Here is a 26902-nt window from a genome sequence, read left to right as displayed (position 1 = left end):
AATACTTTTTACCCTTACCCAGATTATTTTCTACACAAAATATATACTCTGCATTCCGAAGAGGTACATACAGATTCTGTATGAAATAGCATGGTTGTGAATATACTTAACTGTAACTTTGAAAAAGCTTGTGAAAGTATTTATATGTTTACAATTTTAATATAAAATTTTATGGAAACACAGTCCATTTGGGATCCAGTCAGAAAGCTGCTAATGGAGACATACAAATGCGGGCTGGTGAACAACTCTATGCAGATTTAAGCTAACAGGGTATGTACACTGGTTCTTCCAAAAAAGTTATGGAAATGAAAACACTACAGAATAAGCTAAAGCAAGCAGCTTTTGAGGAATGAGCCAAATTTTTAGGCTTCTCAATGACAAAGAAAACACTGAATCTTTATCTCTTTGCCTTACTAGGCTGCTGCTCCTGCTGCTAAGTCGCTTCAGTCATGTCCGACTCTGTGCGACCCCACAGACAGCAGCCAACCAGGCTCCTCCATCCCTGGGATTCTCCAGGCAAGAATATTGGAGTGGGTTGCCATGTCCTTCTCCAGGTGCCTTACTAGGCAGGAGAGGGAATAAATCAACAGTAAGCAAAGATACCAAGTAGAGGACTTCTTCTATTTTACAAGCTGTTACTGGTATCTACTCTAAATATTATTTAACATGTGCTATTTTAAGATAGCTGTTTTAATTTTTTTAAGTCTGTGTATGGTTTTTCAACAACACAAGAGAAGACTCTATACAAGGACATCACCAGATGGTCAACACCGAAATCAGATTGATTATATTCTTTGCAGCCAAAGATGGAGAAGCTCTATACAGTCAGCAAAAACAAGACCAGGAGCTGACTGGGGCTCAGACCATGAACTCCTTCTTGCCAAATTCAGACTTAAATTGAAGAAAGTAGGGAAAACCACTAGACCATTCAGGTATGACCTAAATCAAATCCCTTATGATTATACAGTGGAAGTGAGAAATAGATTTAAGGGCCTAGATCTGATAGATAGAGTGCCTGATGAACTATGGAATGAGGTTCGTGACATTGTACAGGAGACAGGGATCAAGACCATTCCCATGGAAAAGAAATGCAAAAAAGCAAAATGGCTGTCTGGGGAGGCCTTACAAATAGCTGTGAAAACAAGAGAAGCGAAAAGCAAAGGAGAAAAGGAAAGATATAAACATCTGAATGCAGAGTTCCAAAGAATAGCAAGAAGAGATAAGAAAGCCTTCTTCAGTGATCAATGCAAAGAAAGAGAGGAAAACAACAGAATGGGAAAGACTAGAGATCTCTTCAAGAAAATTAGAGATACCAAAGGAACATTTCATGCAAAGATGGGCTCGATAAAGGACAGAAATGGTATGGACCTAACAGAAGCAGAAGATATTAAGAAGAGATGGCAAGAATACACAGAAGAACTGTACAAAAAAGACCTTCACGACCCAGATAATCATGATGGTGTGATCAAAGACCTAGAGCCAGACATCCTGGAATGTGAAGTCAAGTGGACCTTAGAAAGCATCACTACAAACAAAGCTAGTGGAGGTGATGGAATTCCAGTTGAGCTATTCCAAATCCTGAAAGATGATGCTGTGAAAGTGCTGCACTCAATATGCCAGCCAATTTGGAAAACTCAGCAGTGGCCACAGGACCGGAAAAGGTCAGTTTTCATTCCAATCCCAAAGAAAGGCAATGCCAAAGAATGCTCAAACTACCGCACAATTGCACTCATCTCACACGCTAGTAAAGTAATGCTCAAAATTCTCCAAGCTAGGCTTCAGCAATATGTGAACCGTGAACTTCCTGATGTTCAAGCTGGTTTTAGAAAAGGCAGAGGAACCAGAAACCAAATTGCCAACATCTGCTGGATCATGGAAAAAGCAAGAGAGTTCCAGAAAAACATCTATTTCTGCTTTATTGGCTATGCCAAAGCCTTTGACTGTGTGAATCACAATAAACTGTGGAAAATTCTGAAAGAGATGGGAATACCAGACCACCTGATCTGCCTCTTGAGAAATGTGTATGCAGGTCAGGAAGCAACAATTAGAACTGGACATGGAACAACAGACTGGTTCCAAATAGGAAAAGGAGTTCGTCAAAGCTATATATTGTCACCCTGTTTATTTAAGTTATATGCAGAATACATCATGAGAAACGCTGGACTGAAAGAAACCCAAGCTGGAATCAAGATTGCCGGGAGAAATATCAATAACCTCAGATATGCAGATGACACCACCCTTATGGCAGAAAGTGAAGAGGAACTAAAAAGCCTCTTGATGAAAGTGAAAGTGGAGAGTGAAAAAGTTGGCTTTAAGCTCAACATTCAGAAAACGAAGATCATGGCATCCGGTCCCATCACTTCATGGGAAATAGATGGGGAAACAGTGGAAACAGTGTCAGACTTTATTTTGGGGGGCTCCAAAATCACTACAGATGGTGACTGCAGCCATGAAATTAAAAGGCGCTTACTCCTTGGAAGGAAAGTTATGACCAACCTAGATAGCATATTCAAGAGCAGAGACATTACTTTGCCAACAAAGGTTCGTCTAGTCAAGGCTATGGTTTTTCCTGTGGTCATGTATGGATGTGAGAGTTGGACTCTGAAGAAGGCTGAGCGCCGAAGAATTGATGCTTTTGAAGTGTGGTGTTGGACAAGACTCTTGAGAGTCCCTTGGACTGCAAGGAGATCCAACCAGTCCATTCTGAAGGAGATCAGCCCTGGGATTTCTTTGGAAGGAATGATGCTAAAGCTGAAACTCCAGTACTTTGGCCACCTCATGTGAAGAGTTGACTCATTGGAAAAGACTCTGATGCTGGGAGGGATTGGGGGCAAGAGGAGAAGGGGACGACAGAGGATGAGATGGCTGGATGGCAGCACTGACTCAATGGACGTGAGTCTGAGTGAACTCTGGGAGTTGGTGATGGACAGGGAGGCCTGGCGTGCTGCGATTCATGGGGTCGCAAAGAGTCGGACACGACTGAGCGACTGATCTGATCTGATGGATTTCCAATGTATGCATACCACTTTATTTTTGCAAAAAGAGAAGTTATTTTTAAAGTTTTTACAAATATTAAAGTTATTTGAGTAAAAGGAAGAAAGTAAACTTAAAAAAAATAGAATAAAGAATGGAAATTTATAAACATTAAGCAGAAAGTGTATTTTAGCTTCAGGCAAAGTACCACTATGCTTTGAACTCTGGATTGTGTGCTTAGGCAGTCAAGTAAAAATTGCAGGGACAATGTTTTGAGAAACGAATAAACTCCTCTGAAGCATGAAATTTTCAAAACTCAAATCAAGATCCCTTTTCAGTTCCAGATTAAAGGAAGAAGCATGACTATTAAATGCAATGCACCATCACAGGTGGGCTGGTGCGGGTGGGGAAGAATTGCCTTATTGGATATTATTGAGCTAACTGGCTAAAATTGAATATTGTTTGTTGTGTATTCGTCTGGTGTCAATACAGAATTTCCTGAATCTGATCACTGTACTGTGGTTATGTAAGAGAATGTCCTCGTTCTTAGGAAATATGGGTAAAGGGTTGACTGCCTGCAACTTAATCTCAAATTGTTGGGGGCAGGGGATTAATCAAGCAAGATGTGGCAAGATGCTAACAACTGGGGAGTTTCGGTGAAAGGCACACGGGAATTCTTTGTATTATTCTTGATTTTCAAAATTAAAAATTCAAATATAAATCAACTATACCCCAATTAAAAAAATGTTTAAATAAAGTTAGCCAGTAAGGGAAAAAAAAAAAACCCAACATACCTTTTCAGAGCTTCTCTCATCCATCTCTGTCTAATGTAAAGAAATTCCTCTACCTACAAACTTTCAGCTCAAGAATTTTGTAAGTACAAAATAACCTTACAGAGCAGAAGCTTCACCAGCATCTTCCTCCGGTAGATGGCAATGAAACAGTAGTTTCTGAACCTAGCTTCCCAGTAGAATCAGCTGGAGGCTTTGAAAAAACAATTTTTAAAAAAAAAGTCCTGGGATCCACCCATAAGACCTCTTAAATCAGATTCTCTGGAGCCCAGCTCAGAGGTGATTCTAGATGCAGCCAGGGTGGAGAACATCTGCAATAAATGATATACTACTGCAGGTCTCCACTTAGATTGGAAAGGTGGATTTTAAACCCAAACTGACACCATTGAAAAGTCCTTTACTCGTGAACTGGCTGCTTACCAACTTACACATGGGGTATGTATGTCAAGATTTGTTCTTCCCAAAGAGTCATGGAAATGAAAACACTGCAGAGTAAGCTAAAGCAAGCAGCTTTTGAGGAATGAGCCAAATTTTTAGGCTTCTCAATGACAAAGAAAACACTGAATCTTTCTCTTTGCCTTACTAGGCTAGGAGATGCAATAATTCAACAGTAAGCAAGATACTGACTGCAGGACTTGGGCAGGATCAGCCCTTCAGAAAGCAGGCAAATCAAGTAGGCAATCTGATGCTCCAGTGAGGAGTTATGGATCCCTAAAATTAGCTTCCCACTCCAGCTCTGGAGAGACTGTTGCCCTAACTTGGTATTAATATTCCTAAGATAGATAAAGAATTGCCAGGGAAGTGCACTGGTATCCAGCCTCCCGAGCACCCTGTACACAGATTTTCAACGAAGGGACAGTGGTTCAGCTGGGTGAGGCAGTCACTCTGATGGGTGTGCCTGTCCAGTCTTGTTCTTCAGGGCCACCAGCAGAGGGAGCTGCACACCCAGCCAATGGATGCAAACTAAGAGCTAGGATGTGGAAACAGGTGGAAATGCTGAATCACCCAGCTGAGTAAGGCTACAAAGACCTCACCTGTCTATCATTTCTTGATCTGGTTCCTTTTCTGTACTCCCCACTGGACTGTGAGCTCTGACTGTGTCTTATTGACCTTCTGTCTGCAGAGTCTCCCACAGTGTCCGACACACAGTGAGTGCTTGGCAATAGTATCTATCGATGCTGTTTTGGGCATCTGACAAACGAATATTCACCAGACTGGCCAAATGTTAGCCAGCTAGTATTTTTTGGGCCGAGACACTATATTTGACGTTCCTTCCTTCACGGAGATCCCTGTATTTGGTCCTGAAAAAACCCATCCTCCATCTCCCCCAAGCGCCTGGCCACCCCCAACCAGAGGCGAGCTTGAGAGTCCCTAGGCCCAGACAGCAGGATGAGAGACTCACGCTCCACTAGGAACAAGGGGTTGGAACTTCCACTGCTCCTCTTCGCAGTCTAGGAAAAGCCGGTTCATGATCTTGTTCTTCTCCTCTGGGGGGATGAAGTTCTCGATGATCAGGTACCTGGGAGCAGGAATGAGGTAGAGATGGGGGTGTGGGCAGTGAGACCACGCAGTGTAGGTGAAGGTTGAAAGAGAAGCAGCAAGACACAAAGAGGCAGAGGGAACAGAGAAAATGGAAAAACCAAAAAGTCGGGGGGAGGGGGTCCCTAGAGAAACAACAGAGCCTGGAAATCACTGCTTCTCGTGCAAAGATTATAGACTCAGGGCCTTAGGAGTTACCTCTGGGCAACACCCAGCATGACTTTACAAGGTTCATCTAATGCAGGCAGAGGACAGAAAGGAGAAAACAGGAGGTAGAAGATACTCCAATGGGTCCCTCCCCCATCCATTCCTATGGGTCATGGACAGGGGTGAGGAGACAGAACTGAAGCCTTCAGGAAAGACAGGAGCCTGTCAGGGAGAGACCCGGAGCCTGAGAGATGGCTGTGCGGGCCCCAGCTGGGAAGAGAAGGGGCCCTACTTGAGCTTGAGTTCCCGGGTCTGCTCATTCTGCGCCTCCTCCAGGTCCTGCCGCACGCGGATGTACTCGTCGTGCTGGTCCTGGATCTCCGCCTTCACCGCCTGCAGCTTGGCGTAGAGCTGGCGGGGGAAGGTGCAACTCAGAGGTGGTAAGGAGTGGCACCCAATGAGGCTCGACTCCCCCAGCCTGCAGGCTCAGGGTCCACCAGCTCAGTGCAGGATGAGGCCAGGGTCCCCGTGTGAATGTCCCTCCATCCATCGGATCGGGTTATTTTAAGAGCTGCCCCATCCCTCCTACACCGCTCACTCTCAGCTGCTGTCCACATTGTGCAATGCTCAAGTTTGATGGGACCTGGGGAACCTTCTGGTCCAACACCCTCTTTTTATAGATAGGAAACTCAGGAACAGGTTTGCTCAAGGTCACATACAAGGTGCAGAAGAGCCTGAATCAGGACCCGAGTATCAGGACTACTGGTCCAGGGCTAAGGGGAGCCTCAGCCAGTTTGGAAGGTGGCCCATCCCACTCCAGCCTCTCCAGTGACTCTTAAAAGGAGGGGTGTGGGGAGGGCACCCCAACCCCACCGTCTATCCCACTCCTAATACACCGCGAGGTGTGGAAACTGGAAACTGCCGCTGGAGCTGGACCTCTGCCGGGCCTGCTCTGGGGCAGCCACCTCAGCAATCTAAGGGCTTTCCAGGCTCTTCCAGAATCCAGGCTGGAATCTGCGGCTTCCTGCCCTAGGCCCTCAGCTCATGCGCATGCCATTCCCTGGCCATGGACCTCACAGGGTCCTGATGGCCAATACTCTCATCTCTGGAGTGCCTTGTGCTTCCTCTCTGAGCTCTCCCGGGCTCAAGTCTCCACTCCCCTGGCCTGCTCAGTGCCTGACTATCCAAACGGTGACTCACTGGTGACACCACAGGGAAGGGGCAAGTGACCCAGGACCACGAGGGCAGCCACCCTGCAGAGCGGAAGTGAAGGCATTCCCAGCCTCTCAGGCCCCTCCTGAAGCAAGAGAAAAGGTTCTATTCCACCCAGACCCCCGCATCCCCCAGCTCCTCACCCCAGCACCCAGGCAACATAACTCAAGGGGTCAGCAGTTCAAGCAAAGTGGGGAGGGGTCGCTAAAGCACAACCCTCCTTGGGCAGGTGACTGCCAGGCCCTCACACACCCGGACCCGGGGTCCTGCTGTGGCAACTTACCTTCTTGAGTTTCTTGGTTTTGACCTCCACCTCTTGCTGCAGGGACGTGTAGGTGCCCCGGAGCTCCATGGTCTCCTCATCCCGGAGCATCATCTCTTGCTGCATTTCCCGCTCACGGCGTTTCTAGGCCAGGGCAGGGGACAGGGCTCAGAGGAGCAGCACATACTGGCAAGACCCAAGGGAGCTCTGCCTGTCATGGAACCTGGCTCCGTCGTGGCCACAGGAGCCAGGAGGACACAGAGAGTTTCTCACAGCCCAGGTCCATCACTCCCACCCCATCCTCAGTGGAGGCCTCTCTGAACCTTCTTCTCAGTTCACAGGGCCGTGCTTTTGCAGGCACTGCCCCACGTGGAAGGAGACCCCGCCCCTAACCACTGGGGCTTCCAGGGGTGTCGACCACATCCACTGATGCCCAGGTACTGGCTTTTCAGCTGTCTCAGCCTCTCCTGTGTAGTATCACAGCTGATGGGCAAGACCAACAAACTGTGGTTCTTGATGCTTTCGGAAACAGCCCTACAGTTGGTGAAGAACTCACACCTTTGTGGAAGGTTTGGGAATTAGGACTGGGTGCCCTGTAGAGGCTGACATCATGGAGAGCCAGCACCTGGGCGGGTGGACCCATGGGATGCAGAGCGTTAGGTTCTCAGCACTGTAATTCCAGGGACCCTGAGTTCAAGATGACTCACTGCCCTCAGCCCCCCAGACCTGACCTCAAGGCCATGCACCCCCCCAGCCCCACCTGCTCGGCAATCTCCTGCCTCTTTAGTTCGAGCATCTTCTGCTGCTCGTTGGTGTGATCCATGATGTTCCTGCCCCCGATGAGCAGCTTGCTCTCCATGGCCTGGGGACACAGAGGGGTGAAGAGATGGGTTTTCAAAGGGCCAGAGCAGCCGCAGCTTGAGAGGTTTGGCTTCCCTGCCCTTCAGGGCGGGAACAGAAGATATGTCCCAGATGGGGGCTCATGACCCTCAACAAGAAGGAAGTTTTCCCCTCTAGCTTTGTGGGCCCCAGCACAAGGCTCCCATTGTTAGCAAGACCATTAGGTGAGACAAGGCAGGGAAGCCCTCAGAGAATACAGGGCACCTGATCTGTTTGCTTTGGATACGGAGGGAAGGCTGGTTCACCATGCCTCGGGAAGGGAATGCAGGCAGAGATCTAATCCTGGCAACCAGGACCAGCTGGTGTTCAGGAGGCAGGGAGATGCAGGATACAATTCCTGAGCAGCCTGGCCCTTTAGCTAACTGGCTCCTGACTCAGGAAGGGGGCTCTCATTCAGGCAGCAGGAAAGGGTCTGCTCTTCAGCTGAAAAACAGAAGACAGGGAGAAGACTCCACAGCACTGAAGGGCATTTGGAGCCCCAGAAGCAGCAGGCGTTTGGAGAGGGCCAGAAAGACTTGAGCTCCACCCACTCACTGCAAGGTCTCAGCCCAATTACCCTTCATCTCTCACATCTGTAACCCTGGGGCCACCCCTGCTCTGAGAAAGATAGCCAGCAGACATCCGCTGAGCGTTACTGGCCAGGTGCCTCAAACTTTACCCCCAGAGAGACCTCAATCAACAAGGAAGGAAACTAAGAGCAACTGGCCTTAGGTCATGCAGCTGGTTAACAAAGAGGTGAACCAGTCTCCCCACTGAGCCCTATGCTATGCACAGCCCCTCACCTGGTGCTTGGCACAGACATTGTGTAGGTGCTTATTGAATCTGAAGCTTAAAGAATAACAGCCACAGATAAACTGTGCCAGTTGTGACTACATAAAATGCATTTTCACTGTTGCTAGTCTGAGGGTGCTGCCCAATTGTTCTCTGATTTCATCCCAGGCCTCCTGGAAGGTTGAAATCACCTTGAGCCACCAAAAGAAACTGGCTGCCTCCCCACTGGAATTCTTTCCAGTGGAAGTTGCTGACCAATTGAGGGCTCTCAAAGCAGTGAGTGCTGGCAGAATAGGGGAGCAGGGGGGTCCCTGTGTCCCATACATCATGGACGACAGAGCAGGACAGGAGTTGAAGGTGGCTTTTGGAGGGGGTCAGAGGTGGGGCTTCTCCCAAACCAGATGCTCTAGAGAAGATTTGAGTGAAGAAGGCACAGGGCCACAGCTGATGCCCTGCTTTTTACTACCTGATTTAAAGACTGGGGATGAGGGTGGAGAGAGAAGCAGAGGGCAAGGAATCAAGAAGAAGAAAACAATTCTTTTCTCCGCACCTGCTATGTGCCAGGGGTCTCACACTTATTTCTGCTCATAACCCTTTAAATAATGGATCTCAAGATTTTGGTGTACATTAGAATCACCTGGGGAGCTTTTAAAAGGCTCAATGCCCAGACTACACCCTGAAAGTGTTAGTCGCTCATTCGTATCCAACTAACTCTTTGTGACCCTGTGGACTGTAGCCCTCCAGGCTCTTCTGTCCACGGAATTTTCCAGGCAAGAATACTGGAGTGAGTTGCCATGTCCTACTTCAGGGGGTCTTCCCAACTCAGCGATCAAACCTGGGTCTCCTGCATTGCAGGCAGTTTCTTTACAGTCTGAGCCACCAGGGAAATCCCAGACTATACGCTACCACCAGTTAAACTGGAAATGGAGGCAGGTAGGGAGGTGGTGGGGAGAAGGCAATGGCACCCCACTCCAGTACTCTTGCCTGGAAAACCACGTGGATGGAGGAACCTGGTAGGCTGCAGTCCATGGGGTCACTAAGAGTCGGACACAACTGAGTGTCTTCGCTTTCACTTTTCACTTTCATGCATTGGAGAAGGAAATGGCAACCCACTCCAGTGTTGTTGCCTGGAGAATCCCAGGGACGGGGGAGCCTGGTGGGCTGCCGTCTATGGGGTCGCACAGGGTCGGACACGACTGAAGCGACTTAGCAGCAACAGCAGGGAGGTGGTGAGGTCCAGGCATCGGTGGATTTTAAAGGTTCCCAGGGGATTTGGGGGTGCAATCAAATTGGAGAATCACTGCTTTCTACAGTCCCCAGAACCAGCATTATCTGAGAACTTGTTAGAAATGCAGAATCTCCGGCCCTCCACAGGCCTAGTGAATCAGCATCTGAGACCCCCTCCAGTAACTTGTGTGACATGCTTTAAGGACAAACTATAAGCACCATCATTTTTCTGATGAAAGCTCAGGGAGGTTAAGTAATCCATCCAAGGTCACACCATGGCTGTTGCATATAAACGGAGACTCCAGACCCAAGTCTGCTTGATTCCCAAGCCCAGGCTCTTCCTACCACAGACGCTGTGCAGTGTTTTAGGAAGCAGAACCTGCTAAAAGAAAAGCAGCATTTTCCAGCAAGAGGACTCATGTCTGACTACTCTACAAGAGTTCCCTCAGGGACAGAATAGATTATTCCAGTCCACGAGGAAGCCAATGGCCAGAACTTAAGAGGTTAAAATGCTCCTGGCGCAGTCCTACATCAGCTCCGTGGCGGAGGGGGAGAGGGAACAGAGAAAGGGGAGGGGAAGGAGGGGAAGGAAACAAACAGACATCTCTCCAGATGGAAAAATGTTCAAATGTCAGAAATTGCAAGAAAGGGTGCACAGGGTGAAATTCCAACTTCACAGATGCCCCCAAATCCCTGCAGGTGGGAAAGAGCAGGAGAATTTCTAGGCCATGTGAACGGACCAAAAAATGCTTCAATTAGTTTTACATTGGGGAAAAAAGTAATCCTAAATCTTCATTAAATGATAGCTGTGAGCAGTCATTTATAAACCACAAAAAGAGGAAAAGCGAGGAGTAGTTCTCTATGGTTCCCAGAATACAATGGCTTAATATGCTGCCACAGCTAAAAAAGCCCATAGTATCTGGCCAGGTACCATCACCAAGGCTTTTTTGGAAACAAAACAAAAATCATTCTACCCTAATATAAAACCATGATGCAGCTGAATCTGGAGTACTGTGTATAGTTCTCTTACTGCATCTCTGGGGACCTGAAGGAGAGAGAGGATTCAGAAAAGGGCAGCTAAAACCACGCAAGGGCTTAAAAAAGAAAAAATAGGACTCTTTAGTTGGCAAAGACAGAGAAAGGCTAAGAGAATGGACCTGGAAACTATACCATCAAAAGGTGTGAAAAGCAAAGATCTAGACTGTTCTAATCAACGTCTGGTAGGGAGAATAAGAGCTTGAATTTTCAGGACAAAAGGGAAGTTCTTCTTTACAAAGGTAATAATTTTATGGAATGTGATATCTCAGGAGTACTAGATTGAGTAACTCACAGTTCATCAAGGGATTATGGGGACATATTTTTAACCTTTTATTGTCTTTCTCTGCTTTCAGAAAAAAAATTTCACTAATGTCAAAATAAGCACAGAAATAAAACAAACTGGAAAAAAAATTCACATATTCTTCATCATACATATTAGCTTTTTACCCCAGATTTTTCCATATGCACACATCATTTTTCCTATCTATAGACATAGAATAAATATAAGTTTGCTGCTGCTGCTGCTAAGTCGTTTCAGTCGTGTCCAACTCTGTGCGACCCCATAGACAGCAGCCCACCATGCTCTTCTGTCTCTGGGCTTCTCCAGGCAAGAATACTGGAGTGGGTTGCCATTTCCTTCTCCGAAATATAAGTTTATATCCTGCTATTTCCACACTATCAAATAGCTCAAGAATTTCCTGAACTAACACAACATTGTAAATCAACTATGCTCCAACAAAAATTTAAAAACAAAAGAATTTTCTGTTACTTTAATGATTGCATAATATTTGAGCTTCCTTGGTGGCTCAGACAGTAAAGAATTCGCCTGCAATGCAGGAGATCCGGGTTCAATACCTGGGTCAGAAAGATCCCCTGAAAAAGGGAATGGCTACCTACTCCAGTATTTTTGCCTAGAGAATTCCATGGACAGAGGAGTCATAATATTTAGAGTGGATAATTTATAATATAAACCCCATTATAAGAAATTTTGTTTGGCTAGTTAATATTTACAATAAACACTCTTATGCATATAATTTTTTTGGATATGCTGCTCGGCTTATCGGCTTTTAGTTCCCGGACCAGGGGTTGAACCTGGGTCACAGCAGTGAGAGAGTGGAGTCCTAACCACTGGACTGCCAGAAAATTCCCAATTCTTTATCTTTTAGAAGATTTTCTTACAAGGAAATGACAGAAGTGGACAAAAAGTTATAAACATTTTGTATATCTTAGAACATACTGTCCAGTTACCTTTCTAACAGTTTTACCACTTAAAACCACTGCCAGCAATAAATAATGGAACCACTTTTATTCATAGTCATGAAGTATTATCATGCTTTTAAATTTGGCTTAATAATAGATATAAAATTGAGTCTCCTATTTATATTCTCTGTACCTCTGTGGTAGGCTTGCAAAGGTTTGCTCTCTCCTTTTCCAACATGCTCTTTTATGCTTGCTTTTTTGTGTTTTGGTGATTTTAAAGTGAGGAGATGGACCTGACTCAAAACAATTCTTTGTTTATTCAGCCCCCACGTTCTCTGGCTATGCACACCCAGCTCAAGAAGTTGGACACAGGCAGACTTTATGCTGCCCATCAGGCCTGGAATCTGAAGCATCAGTCGAGGCTACCAGGGCCGCCAAGTCCCGAGGCTCCTCCCACTGCCACCCCCCATGCTATGGTTCCCAGGATTGGTTTCTGTCCTGGTTTTTTCTCATCAGACTTCGTGTTAGGCTTCCTCCTTGGACTTGGAACTCTGTTTCAGGGTTTCTCCTTCTGGCCAGGGCCTGGGCTCCAGGCAGAGAATTTCTGGAAGATGCCTGACTGCCCGTATCACCCCATTTCATTCGTCCACTGCTCCTACCCGTCTCTGCCTGACCTGCCAGGACCCAGCACAGACATGGTCTGAACGACAGCCGAATGTGCCTTATCGATTTCTTGCCAAGTCTTATCCACTGGCCCAGCCTACACTGTCAGTCAAGCCAGCCTGATAGAACCTGTCTTGTGCTAGAAAAGGGGGCTGGTCCTGGCACAAAAATCTGGGGGTGAGCCCCAATTCAGGTGCAGAATCTGAGCTCCCTCTTCTCTCCAGCCTCAGTCCTTTGCTGCCTGGATCACCCCATGCTCTGAGACATGTCATGTGTGACTTCGGTTCTTTGTTTTGAAACAGTTTTCTGGTGGTTTTTTCTTTTTTGCTTTTCTCATTTCTCTGAGGATACCAGTAACCATCTCCTTCTTTTCCTCAGAGATCTCTGCCTTTATCAGCTAAGGAGGGCAGGGGACAAGGATGTCTCAAATCCCTGGGCCCACTTCAGGCTGGAAGGGTACAAAGCAGAATATGGGGTTTCCAGTTCCCAGGAAAAGTTCCCCAGAGCTCTTAGCTGCCCCAGTTAATGCTGCCTTTGCGATTTCTCAGGGGAAAAGAGTCCAGGTGGGTGGAGCCTGTAAACAGGGCTGGGTTTGGTTCTACTGGTTCTGAATATATCCAGTGTAACTAAAAGGCCAGCAGAGGCTGTGGGGGCGGAAAACAGGGCAGGGAGTTGCAAGGACATGGTCTGACTCTTGTGAGAGGGAAACAAATCACGGGATAATTAAGGTGACCTCAGGAAATCATCAACCCCAATGCCCTGTGCTTCACAGAGGAGGAAACTGAGGCCCAGAGATGAAGACTTCTAAGTCTAGAACTCATAATTAAGGAGTCGATACATGTATCTGTTGAGGCTTTCCAGGTGGTGCTGGTGATAAAAGAATCTGCCTGCCAGTGCAGGAGCCGCGGGTTCAATCCCTAGCCCAGGAAGATCCCCTGGAGGAGGAAATGGCAACCCACTCCAGTATTCTTGCCAGGATAATCCCATGGACAGAGGAGCCTGGTGGGCTACAGTCCATGGTGTTGCAAAGAGTCAGACACGACTGAAGCGACTGAGCACACACGCACATGTGTATCTGTTCCTATACTGACTACACACTTTCCAAATAATTTCCCAATTTGATTAGGGCCTTTGATTAGGGTATTAGAGGCAGGTCAGCTGCTGTGAAAATTAGCAACTTACTGACCAGAGACATATTAACACGTCTTTTGTTACCCGAACATTACTGACTGGAGTATTTCAGTATTCACTTAGATAACAAACCACCAGCCACAAGCATTATTAGTTCCTGCAAAATTCCCCCAGTTAATAGCCAGGATCACAACAGGGACCAGGCCAGCCTGCAGATACAGCCTGGGATATTCAGAAACTCCCCTCTTCCCATCTTAGGATCAACTGAAGTGTAAAATCAGGAGTAGAAAGGAGGCCCAGTGCTCATTAAATGCTGGTCTGGAAAACCAGCAAGGAGACAGCCAGGCGCAGCCAGCCACCCTTTGAGGAGATACCATCAAGTATGATTTTACAGAGAAGCCAAACAGGCTCTGCCTTGTGACTGCCAGCTAACCTACGACATTTTGCAAGAGACAGGAGTCCTGGCTGCCACTTGCCATATGCCTATGGCTGGGTTGGGTCCTTTTTGCATTTATCATCCTATTTAATCATCACAAGACCCTCATGAGATAATGGATCTGATCCCATCCTCAGACAGGTGAGGTGACTAGATTAAGGTTATGGAGATAGTAAATGGCAGAAGTAGTATTTAAACACCAGCCTCCTGATTCCAAGTCCTTGTTTTCTCCTGGATTTGGGCAGGAAAGTGCCTTGGGGGAAAGCAGCATTTGGTCTTTGCACCTTTGCCAACTTAGGAATCATCAAGAAAGCTCAGGGCACCATTTCTTTCTCTTTCAGATGAAACAGGAGGGGTTCTGCTGAAGATGCTTCTGCCTGTGTGAGGTTCTTATGGGGGCCTCTGAGATGAGTGGGATAGGGCTCTTAAGTGTGTGCTTGTGGGGAGGGCATCAGTATCACTAGGGTCCCTGGGAGAGGGGGAAGCCCAAATGCTCACACGAAGGGCCACCTCACAAGTTCCATGGTGGAAAGAAACAAAGAGCACCAGGCCTGTCAATCAGAGAGCATGAATCCTGGCACACACTCTGCCATCCTATTTGCTAAGAAATCTAGGGCATTAGCTCTTGGAGTTCTGTTTTTCTCATCTGTAAAATGGGGCAAATATTCACTAACCTTGCAGCTTTGGTAAGAATGGTGAGCTGGATAACAGGTGAAGAAATACCTAGTAAATGATAACGTACAATCAAATGTCAGAGGTTACCTCCTCTTGGAGTACCTGATTGACATCTATCCACCACTCATCACACAGAACAGAACAAACAACCAGCGTAGCAATCCTGGGTCCCACCTCTTAGGGAATACAGCCATGCCTACAGTCACAAACCTGTTTCTCCTTTTGTGGCCTCTGGTTATAGATCTTGAGGAACTAGCAGTAAGGGAAGAAGAAATGAAAGAAACAATGGCGAGGGGAAGAAGAATGCTATTTTCAGTGATTCTCTGCCCTCAGGAACATAAATCAGGAAACTGAGTCTGAGTTTCCTGCCTTGGGTCTCCTTGGATGCCTCAAAACACTACATGCTAGTAATTCTCTCATCCAGAAGAAGGAACAATTAGGACTTTCCTGGTGGTACAGTGGATAAGAATCTACTTGCTAATGCAGGGGACATGGGTTCAATCCCTGGTCCAGGAAGATTCCGTATGCTGTAGAGTAACTAAGCCATAGCACCACAGCTACTGAAGCCCATGTGCCTAGAGCCCTTGCTTCATAACAAGAGAAGCCACCTCAGTGAGAAGCCCTCATACCACAACAAAGAGTAGCCCCGGCTCACTGCAACTAGAGAAAGCCCTCGTGCAACAAACACCCAATGCAGTCAAAAAAAAAGGAGGAACCATTAGAGATCAGTTAACATATTGGCCAGAGAATGAGATGAGCTGTATTCTACTTCCAGTCTTGCACTGGACAAAATATGGATGCCCAGAAACGCTTCAGTCCACGTTGGAGAAAAACAGGAAGAAAAAAATCAGCTCATCTGCTTGAGTAGGAAAACCATGATCACTTCAGATCTGATCCTTAACTTTGTCTTTCTCCTCTACTTTGTTCACTTATTTGCATTGTCCTAGAGGGTTTCTCTCCAACACTGGGGAAGAAAATCCAGTCAGACTAAAGAAAGGTATTAATACAATGTCAGAACTGGATGAGACCTAAGGATGCATAAAGCATAGACTCGGTAGTTTACAGACCCTGGGTCATTCAGCCTCCAGCTTCCAGGCAATGCTTGGTCATTCCTTTCCAGCCCTCACTGTTCCTCATCCAGGCTGGTCTCTAAACCTGGGCTCCTGACCTGCTGCTTCCACTGTGAATCAGCAAATAGTGCAGAAAGCAAGGAATCATTGATTGATCATTTCTTACAGAACCAGAAGGGCAACTGACTTGTCCAAGTCACAGGATTACCAAAAACTGAGTACCATTAAGAATTATTCTCGACCCTGGGTCTCCCTCAATTATTCATTTAAGCCAATCTTCCAACCATGTGTTAACACATTTCTTTTACATATTTTTCTCCCTTAAAAATTCTAGATTTGTTTTTAACAAACTAATATAGTGAATGAAAGTCACTCAGTCAACTCTTTATGAGCCCATGGACTATACAGTCCATGGAATTCTCCAGGCAAGAGTACTGGGGTGGGTAGCCTCTCCCTTCTCCAGGGGATCTTCCTAACCCAGGGATCAAACCCAGGTCTCTCACATTGCAGGCAGGTTCTTTACCAGCTAAGCTACAAGGGAAGCCCAAGAATACTGGAGTATGTAGCCTATCCCTTCTTCAGCAGATCTTCCTGAACCAGAAATCAAACCAGGGTCTCCTGCATTGCAGGAGGATTCTTTACCAACTGAGCCACAAGGGAAGCCCTATATGCTTGCTGTTCAAATTTTTTTAAAAAAGTGAAAAAAGCCTCCTTCCTATTATTAATAAAATCCCTAGAGATAACCATTATTAGAGAGTTCCTGTGATCACTCCAGAAGTTTAAACAATTTAAAGACAAAGTTAACCCTACCTATTGATTTATATTCTTGGCCATAGTGTTCAAGAAGATTTGTTGATTATACAAATGAACGGCCTCAGACTGAGGCCTGAGGCTGGGGTTTGCATCATGTGTAAGGACAGAGATGAGTTAAGCATCTCAGCAGACAAGAGCTCCCACTGGGGTCTATTAGCCAGGGATCTGGCATGACGCCCCTTTCTGAGTTGGTGATACAGGATGGAGGGAAGATCATGGGCTTTGGAATCAAGCAGATATCGGTTCATATTCCTGGCTAACATTCATAAGCATGTGACCTCGGATTGTTCTTTCATTACTGTGCCTTAGTATCCTCATCTGTCACGTGGAGATTTAAACACTACTATTTCATGGTGCTATTGTGAGGACTAAATAAAACAACTCGAGAATATAGTGAGTACTAGACATTGTGCACGCATGCTCAGTCATGATTGACTCTTTGAGACCCCGTAGACTGCAGCTTGCCTGGCTCTTCTGTCCATGGAATTTTCCAGGCAAGAATTCTGAAGTGGGTTGCCATTTCCTTCTCCAGGGGATCTTTCTGACTTAGGGATCGAACCCATGTCTCCTGTGTTTCCACATTGCTAGGTGGATTCTTTACCACTGAGCCACCCAGGGAGCCCATACTTGACATTAAGCATGCACTAAAGAAATGGTGGCTACTATTATTACTCCAATTGTTGTTATTATTCTGCTGGCTCACTTGAAGAAAGAGAAAGCCTGCAGGTCCATTCCTTACCACTACAGACACAGTTCAGCCCAGGGCCTGGTACCCCTCAGTTGAGTATATCTGATAGCAAAGGGAAACAACTAGAAAGTAAGTCTTGGGTCTGACCAGAATTTAATGCCCAAGAATTTCTCAGGATATTCAAAATTCTAGATATACACCAACCCCCCTACAAGCTCAGAGCACTGGAATCCGCCTTACGCAGACTTGTCATGGTTGAAAGGTTAGACTGGGTGGAAGTGAGACCATTTCTTATCTGCTCAGGCTACCTGATTTAGCAGCTCTCAGGCCCAGTCAGCCCCAGAAGTGCCCCCAGACTGGCCAGGGGCAGCAGACTGGCAGGGCACAGATGGGAGGGCGTGCCCTTCTCCTGCTGAATTCCAGGCCCTTCCTCCTAGTCCTCAGTGCACAATAAGAACATTATAATCGCCACTTCATCCAATCTTGTGCTGTCTAGGGGCTGGAGATGACTAAGGGCAATATGATAATACACTCCTCTAGCCAACACACAGAAAGAGAAACCTAAGACTGGACCAAAAGGTCTGCTGAGTCCCAACATAACCTGAATCCCAGAACCTCTGATGGAAATGTCTTACATACTTCCTGCAGGTCAGATCTTTATATTACAAAATGCACCCAGCTCACGGCAATTCTGTTAACTGATCACACCACCAGGGACAGGAAGGAATGTAAGTCACTGCTCTCAGTGGTGCCAAGAAGCCATGGACTCTGACCTAGATGCCAGACGCAGCCTGGAGCTCTGGTTACTTGCTTCTCTCAAGGATCACAGAGGACTCAGCTGGAATGGGTGGTGGCAGTGGTGGGGAGTGGGGAGGGCAGTGTACAGTTCCCTGATCTCTTGGCCCTATAAGTTTCAGAGAGTCTGACTTGGGGCTAGTGTCCCTGGGGATATGGAGAAGGAACCAGACCAGCTTTGGGAACATAGGTGCTCCCTGGATTATTGGGGATTCTTTAGAGACTGGACACACCCCTGTTTGGAGACTAACCTCAAGATCATGCTAGTGGAACAATACTACTTCATGCTCTCCTCTAAAGCACTTTCTCTCCCAACTGGGGTTTCTTCTCCCCAGAAATTCTGTTGTCCATCTCTTCACCCACTCTCTCTCTCTCTCTCCATCTTTCTCCCCAAATCTGACTCCATTTGTCTTTCCTCTCTATTTCTTTCCTGTCTTTCCTCCCATTTTCTTCTTCTCTTTGTCTTTCTCTAACCAGTCATGATGGAGAGCTGAAAATATCTTTCATTATTGGTTGAATTCATACATTAACATTTAAATCTTATCACCTTAATTTTCAAAAAGATGAACTGAACACTCTATATTTTGCTTTTAAAAAAAATACTACTTTTAACAATAAAGAACTTTGAAGAGGAGGGAACTTTAAAGATCACCTAGTTCAGTGGCTTTTCTGGCTTTTGAATCCCTTTAGAGCAACTGTGATGTTCAGCTTCTCCTTGGACACTTCCAGGGATCGGAGACATTATCTCTTGAAGCAGATCAATCCTAACTACCAAGAAGCTCGTTACACTGAGTTTACCCTGCTGCCGTAATTCCCACTCCCTGGTTACCAGGACAACCTGGGATATAACAGCAGAAGGGCAGTGAGAAACATCCTAAGTTCAAAGTATGGGGTAGAGGAATTGGCTGTTAGGCTCTCCTACCGCTTTCTTAGGTAGGTGACACTGGAGAGCGATAACCAGGCTCTGGTAGGTCTTGAATGCCAAACCAAAATGTGATGTGTTTAACATACCAGAAAGATGGCCAAGTGAAGACATCCATTAGGTAATTGAAGATAACAGTAATGAAGTTATTATCCATGAACGCTTACATGCCAAGAACTGTGCAAAATGCTTTAATGTTGACTGTCACCTTCTCAAGAGCACTATGACATAGGTAGTATTATTATCCCACTTTATAGCTGAGGAAACTGAGGTCTCAGAACTGGTAAATCAGGCCGGCCTGACTCTGATATCACCTCTGAATATAGCATTCTAAAAAAAAGGTCAGCAAAGACCTTCTACAGATGACCCCTCAACTCCATTTCCAGTCCTGTGCTTGTTTTTAAACTCCCCTGTTGGGACCTCCCTGGCGGTCCAGTAGTTAAGACTCCACCTTCCAATGCAGGGGGTGTGGGTTTGATTCCTGGTCCAGGAGCCAGGATTCCCATATGCCTTGTGGACAAAAAACCAAAACATAAAACAGAAGCAATATTGTAAAATAATTCAATGAAGACTTTAAAAAAATGATCCATAACAAAAAAATCGTAAAAAAAAACCAAACCTCCCCTTCTCCATCTCCTGCTGTTCACTGGACTCTGTCACCTCAAATTCAACACATTTACACCCACTGCTGTCATTTTTCACCACCTCCCCAGCAACCAGTCCTCGGATTCATAATTCTTTAAGCACAAGAGAGGATGAGAGTTTGTGTCAAACTGACCTGGACTCAATTAGATTTGCCATATACAAACCACGAGGCCTTAAGCAAGTCACAAAATCTTGGTTGTCTCAAGTATAAAATGGAAACAGTAATAACACCTTCTTGGAAGGTGTCTGTGGGGATTTCATGAGATAATCTGGATACAATATACGGTATAGGGCTTGGCACATGACAAGTGCTATGTAAATAGCATGATTCTTGCTATTACTGTTGTTTCTCGAGCGTCAGACTCCTTCTCTTGCAAAACTATCTATGGTGAACCCCAATGCTGAGAAGTGGGAGGAAGAACAGGCAGTGACAGAGAGACAATGAAAATTCAAGCAGTCTGTACTCTCTGTAGTGACCTCATCCCTCTGGCTTCAGGGGCGGCTTCTGCAGGGTCTCTTTCCCACACCCACTATAGAGAGAGTTGGGCTCTAGCCAAGCAGCCCCCTCCTTCCACTCCCTCCAGACCTACTTATGTGGGGATCAACAAGCAATGTGTTGTTTCTACCTCTTCCAGTCCTCTCTTCATTTCGAGCCTGCATTTTGTATCATCTGCAGGCCTTGGCTCCCCTACACACCCTTCTTTCCCTCTAAAGATCTAGAACCAAAGCTTTAGAAATCATCTAGTCCAAGCCCTCAAAAAATTAAGCTCAAAATGAAAACAGTCATTAAAACATGTTCCTTGCACAATGAAAGTGGGCTTTCTCTCGATCCACCCACACGCACTGCATATTCTCAAGGTAGTGAGACTGCACTGTGCACAAACACTGGAATTGCTGTCGTGCAGAGCCGTAACCTCAGCCGTGGGTCTTGACGAACTCCCCCTACCTCTCAGGTCTGGTACGCGTTCAAGCCCCCCAGAGACATGGCAGAAGTGTGGATGGCTAATGACTACCCAGAACAGGGCGCTGATGACAATCACAAACCCTCACACGTTTGCACACCTCAAACCCCCTAAGTAAGGCTCAAGGTAAATGTGAGAGGAGATGAAAGGAGACTCCTAGGAGATAGGCATGGTGTTTGTACACAGTGAGGGGAGAACAAAGGGAATGGGGACCCTAGAGGTGGTGGGCAGGAAAAACGGGTGAGACAGACTATAAGATGAGTCAGAGAGAATGAATGAGGGCACTGGGTCGTGTCAGCTCCTGCTCAACTGCCCCCAGCGGCAGTGTGAACGGGAAGAAGGGAATTGGGTTGGGTGGGGGAATGAGAAAGGGAGCTGATGTCATAACTCAGAAAGTGGGAACTGGAATGTGTCGAACATGGGGAGCAGAAACTCATTTCCAGGAGGGACCTGAGCTCCAGCCTTCTGAGGGCTCCTAGATCCTTCTCACCTGGCTCTGCTCCCACAGCTGCAGGTTTATGGCAAGGCAGCTGAGATGGCAGGGGAAAGAAAGCCTTAAGCCAGAAATAAAGATGTCAGTCCTGGAGATCACTGGACCCCTGCTTGGCAGACAGAAGCCACCCAGTGGCTGTTAATGCCCTCCACTTATTTAGTGCTTTCAACTTATTTCAAATGCCCTCACACTAATGATCTCACTTCATCTTCAGCATAACCCTGTGAACCAGGCAGGCCTGGGATGACTCTACCATGCTCTTCCCCTCATTACCCAGTGGATCCCTCAAGGGGCCTCAAATTGTTTCCTCCATCCTACAAACAGCCAACTCTGAACCAGCAGTGCCTTAGGGAGGCTAGGGTCCTCTGTCCAGCCTCCGTTCTGGGCTTGCTGGCTGCTGTTGGTCCTGGGCTGGGTGTGACAAGAAGTCACAGGATGTGGAATCATTCCTCTCCTGGAATTTCCCAGACGCCCCTCCCCCTTTGCTTATATCCGAAAGCCTGGCACATAATGACCATGTCACCCAGTCCCCAAGGAGCTGCGTCAGACTTCCCCTCATTAGGCAAATGGAAACCTGAGGCCTAGAGAGGCAAAGGGCTTCGTCACGAGTCACACAGACAGCACACATGGAGGGATTCGTGAAGACTTGGTAACAGCACAGCATAGACCTGGTTCCAGTCCTGACTTGCCACCTATCAATTCAGGTCACTGAGACCGTCACCAGCCTTGGCTTTCATCACTGTCAAATGGAAATAGTAATACTCATCTCTGGAGGTTGCTGCGAGGATTCCATGAGATCAAAATATAAGAGTTACATAAAAATGAATTACTCTGATTATCAAGTAGCAAGGTAACAACAGCAGTGTAATAGAAAGAAGCTGGACCAAGTATAACGAGTCTGGCTCTCCTTAACTCACCTGTGTGGCCCTAGGTGAGTCTGGGCCTCGGTTTCCCAAGGCCTCTGGCAGTTGTAAGAAGGGGGATTCAGTGGGCTATGCCTCTACTGCAAGAATTCTGGCACTGGCCACTGATCTGTTGACTGCCCCATTATCTGTGCTTCAAGAATCTTATGGAGGGAGCCAGGGAGTAGCCAGCAATGGGAGATCCATTGTTCCCAGTGGAAAGGATCCCAGTGGATCCTTCCCTCCATCCCTTCTACCCATTTCCTAAGGCCAAAGAGCACACTTTTAGCCTCTTTTGCCCCCTGGCTTTAAGGATGGGTGGAGGCAGAAAGCAATGGGTAGTGGTGGTGAGGCTCTTGGTAATGAAACTGATGACACACCACCCCTTTAAGATTTCCCAGTGGAAAGCACTGGACTGCCTAGATTTCCTTTCTCCTGGGAGAGCTGAGTCTAACTGTCCTGGTTTTCACATCCTGCTTCTTCCAGGAGGACCCCAATGTGCCAGGCCCCTGATCCTTTCTTTGAGGAAGCGGCTCAGCATAACCCTTGCTGAGCTCCTGGTGGTGAATTAAATATTAAAGAAGCAAGGCCAGAACCCCCAGGGTGCAGCAGCACATTCTCATAACACAGACAATGGTGTGCAGCTCAACTGTCCCTCTTCCAGCTGCTGCCACACTCCCTCCCAGGCGGTGCTTCCCTGAGCTCCAGCCCACACTCATTAGAGGGACTAAGAAACAGTGTTTTGCTCTCCCCAGCAAGACATCAGCTCATGGTTCCCTGCATCCTTCCTCCAATCCTCAGTGTTAAGGACTCTATGGACCTGGAAACGCCTGGGACAGGGACTCCTGGCATCTGTGACAACAAAATTTAACAGGTCGGTGGCCAGCCAGGCAGGGGGACCTCTGCAGCTTAGCTCCACTGGGGCCTGGAGGTGTCCCTGGGGCTGGGGGAATGCTGAGGCCCTGAGGCCTCTCAGGGCAATGGGGAATTGGGTCTTACTAGGAGCTAGCTGGTTTGCTGCTCAGATTAGAAGAACCTTAGAGATCACCCAGGCCACCCTTCTATTTTACAAAAAGGGAAACTGAGGCTTGAGGAAAGGAAGACACAATGAACACAGGGTCACTCAATGAGCTATAGTACATCTAGCCCTAGACTCCAGGTTTCCAGTGTAGAGCTGGAGGCGCTCTCCTACCCTCAGCATGATCTCCTTTCTAAGATTCCAAGCAATAGGCCCTGTGGGCTGCTGGACTGCCTTCACAGGGAGCAGGACCCATTCATAGTCCCACTTTGCCATTCAAGAATTGAAAAGACCCAAGGGCCACTGGTTCCAGCTCAGCTCTGCTACTTTGTAGGATGGAACCTCATGTCACTTTTCTGAGCCTTAGCCCCTCACCTGTAAATATGGGGATTTAACAACCAGGACCCCGGATAGCTACCGTGAGGATCAAATGAGAGCACATACACAGTTATGGAAACCATGAAGTGTTATCCAAATGTCAGGTATTAAAGCAGCGTGAGGTCTGATGGTGCTGCAAAGGGAGGATATCACAAGGGAGGCAGCTAAGCAAGAGTGAGAACCCACACCTAAATGAGGCTGAACGCCTGCCTGGCTGTCCATGGACCTGACCGGTTCTGGGGGCCACCAGCAGAGACTGCCAGGCCGCAGGTGAGGCCAGTCCAAGCTCACTGGCTTGAGACACTGCCTGCCTGCTTTTGCTCTGTGTGTGAGTGTGTGTTTCCTTTTAGGTGCTCCTCAGCAGCTCTGCCTGGCAGCCCAGAGCCACAGAAATTTGCCTGGCTTCTCCAGGGGAGCACTTGGCAGAAGGGCAGGACACTTTGCTTCAGGCCAGATCGCAGACCCTCAAAGCAAAGCCTGCCAGCCCAGACCCCTCTGGGGGCCTCTGGAGAGCCCTTGCTCCCTTGGGGACTCTTACCTTGTACTTGGCAGCGAGCAGCTCTGTGGCTTCCTGCTCCCGCCGCAGGTCTTCCAGCATCTTCTCCTTCTCCTCCAGCAACTTCTTCTTCTCTTCGCTCACCAGACTGCGGTCGTCCTGGATGGCCGCCTTCTCTTCCTCTAGCCGCTCCTTCTGCTCCTGCAGGTAATTCTCCATGTTCTTGTCCAAGGCCGTCTCCAGGATGGGCTGGGGCGGGCGGTGATTGTTGTTGTTGTCATCCTCCTCCTCGGCTACCCAGGCCTCGATCACCGGTCCCTCCGGGTACCCGGCTGGGGCTGACACGGCCTTCTTCCTGCGGCTGCTCTTTCTGCGGAGTCGCTTTCCCAGCATCCCCTTCTTCTCCAGCTGGGCCTTCAGGCGGGCGATCTCCTCCTGGAATTCCCGCAGAAGTGTGTCCTTTGGGTCCTCATTCACCCGGGGCTTGTTCTTGATGTTCTTGGCCCGGTTGGCGAAGCGCAGGGTGGAGAGGCTCTCGTCGTAGCTGTGAGAGGCTGGCCCCAGGGTGGCCACCATGATGGTCTTGGCATTTCCCCCCAGAGAGTCCTGGAGCAACCGGGTCAGCTTGGAGTCCCGGTAGGGGATGTGGGTGCTCCTGTTACCCGAGAGAGCAGCGATCACGTTGCCCAGGGCAGACAGTGACAGGTTGATTTTGGAGGCTTCCTTCGGCCTCTCTCCACCACCACCACCACCCCCTCCACCACCGCCACCACCAGTGGGCTGTGTGGCGGTCCCTCCAGTGGTGTTGGGGCCTGCTTTGTTCTGCCTCTCGCTACCAGCCAAGTCCACCAGGTTGAGCTTGCCCACACGGATGTGGTCCTGGCCGTCTGAGCCACGCTCACTGCACTCCACGGTGATGACGAAGATGGCATGGGAGCGGGAGCTGACCTCATTCATGTGTGTGCTGCCCACTGCCCGGGTCTGGTTCCCCAGGTTCATCACGTGCTCTATCTCCTTGACATTCTTGGTGACGAAGGAGGACAGGTCCTTGATGTAGACGCCTGTCTCAGGGTTCTCCTTCAGCTCGAGCCTCTTGCCGGGCTCCTTGGAGACCAGGTCTCGAATCTCCTCCTGGTAGATCTCCAGGTAGGAGGCCCGGACCAAGTACTGCTGGTTCTGGGAGCGCGAGATGTGGGTGAAGATATGCTCAAAGGCATTAGGGATGACCCCGCGTTGCTCGGGCTCCACCCAGGTCCCCTGCATGGTGTAGGTCTTGCCCGTGCCTGTCTGTCCATAGGCAAAAACGGTGCCGTTGAAACCTTGAAGCACCGAGTCTACCAGGGGCCTCACGGTTTCATCATACAAGTCTGCCTGCTTGGAGCTGGCATCATACACGGCATCGAAGGTGAAGGTCTTGGGCAGCTCCCCCAGGGCAGCGCGGGGGTTCCGCAGGGTCACCTGGCCTAGTTTCACGTCCATGGTCAAGATCTGCTCGTGACCAGCAGCCTCCTCCTTCCGGCTGAGGGGGCGGCACCGGGCCACCACCTTCAGGGCCTCGCTGGCCTTGGTTTTACTGGCCATCTTTCTGCTCTGTCCTTCCTGCACACCCCCCACCCCCGGACCCACTCCGCAGCCTCGTTAGTCCTGCTGTCCGCCCTAGGTCGGGATCAGCGGGGCCGGCCCAGCCCCCAGGCACCGTTCTTCAATCCGCATGCAGCCTCCTAGGGTGGAGATGCTGGGAGCTGGCCCCGCCGCTGCTGCAGTCCGGGCCTCCACCGCTCTCCGGTCCTCGCTGCACCGGCTGCGGAGGGAGAATTAGGCAGAATCGCCGGGCAGCCGCGGGAGCAGCGCCTGCCGAACGGCAGTACCCAGAGCCCGCCCCATGCTGGGGCAGAGGGAGCGCTGCCGTAAACAGCGACGGCAACAATGAGATAAAGGAAGAGGAAAATGGGATGGGGGTGGGCGGCAGAGCTGTCTTCTCGTCCTTGTCCTCCTCCTCCTCTAGAGATCCATGGCGGGGGGTGGGGGGAAGGGTGCTGCAGGTTCTGGGGGGCCGGGGGTTCCGGCCCTCCCAAGGGCAGAGGCTCACCTGGAGTCCTCTCCCCCAGCTGGGGGATCATTCATTGCAGCCAGAGCGGCTGCTGCAGCCTCTGCCTCCGCCTTCCCCGCCGTCGCCACCGGAGAATGAGAGAGAAAAACAGAAGGGGATGGGGCGGAGCAGCCGCGGCGAGAGTGATGTTGCCGCCGCGCTGCGGCCCCAGCTAAACCGCCCGGCTGGGGTGGGGCAAGGGGCGGGGCCGCGGGGCGGGAGACGCAAGCCCGGCGCGGCCAGTGCGCTGGGGACCCGGGTGCATCGCCCGCCCGCACCGCCCCCCCGCCACGCAGACCGCCCCCCTCCGGAATGACAGGCTCCGGTGCCGACCCAGGTCCTGAGCCCACCAAGCGGGTGCAGCGCAGCCACCGCCCGCCGTCACCCCACTGGGGCGCGGCATGCTGGGAGTTGTAGTCCTGCCTTTGTTAACCCGGTTCTGGCAGGTTGCTAATGACTTCTCCAGTCCGAGAGGCCCCTCCCTCTCTGGCCTGCAGCCTCAGGAGTCACTGTTGAAGTTGCAGCCTAGCTGCTGGAGGATGCGGGGTATCCACTGCCCACACCTGTTTCCTCCACAGCCAGCATCCTCTCTATCTCTCCTGCTCTGCCTTTCCGCCTGCAGACCCCTATATGTCACCCCCTCCCCTTCAGGATGTTGCCAGGCAT

At 48.7% G+C, this 26902-nt stretch overlaps 1 protein-coding gene across 1 annotated transcript in view; it reads right to left on the bottom strand.

Moving 5' to 3' along the window:
* The window catches only part of KIF3C (kinesin family member 3C), a 36235-nt gene extending 9812 nt beyond the window's left edge, over positions 1-26423 (bottom strand). Inside the window, exons 1-5 of the mRNA XM_061433084.1 lie at positions 24190-26423; positions 7685-7786; positions 6946-7068; positions 5743-5861; positions 5167-5283 (exon numbers count right to left, since the gene is read on the bottom strand). Coding sequence (XP_061289068.1) covers positions 5167-5283; positions 5743-5861; positions 6946-7068; positions 7685-7786; positions 24190-25728 — 2000 coding nt within the window. The 5' untranslated portion in view covers positions 25729-26423. The remainder of the gene's footprint in view (positions 1-5166; positions 5284-5742; positions 5862-6945; positions 7069-7684; positions 7787-24189) is intronic.
* Positions 26424-26902: the final 479 nt, after the last annotated feature.

This window comes from Bos javanicus, chromosome 11 (assembly GCF_032452875.1).
Source record: "Bos javanicus breed banteng chromosome 11, ARS-OSU_banteng_1.0, whole genome shotgun sequence".
Classification (NCBI taxonomy): domain Eukaryota; kingdom Metazoa; phylum Chordata; class Mammalia; order Artiodactyla; family Bovidae; genus Bos; species Bos javanicus.
This window is presented reverse-complemented; position numbering and strand designations above follow the sequence as displayed.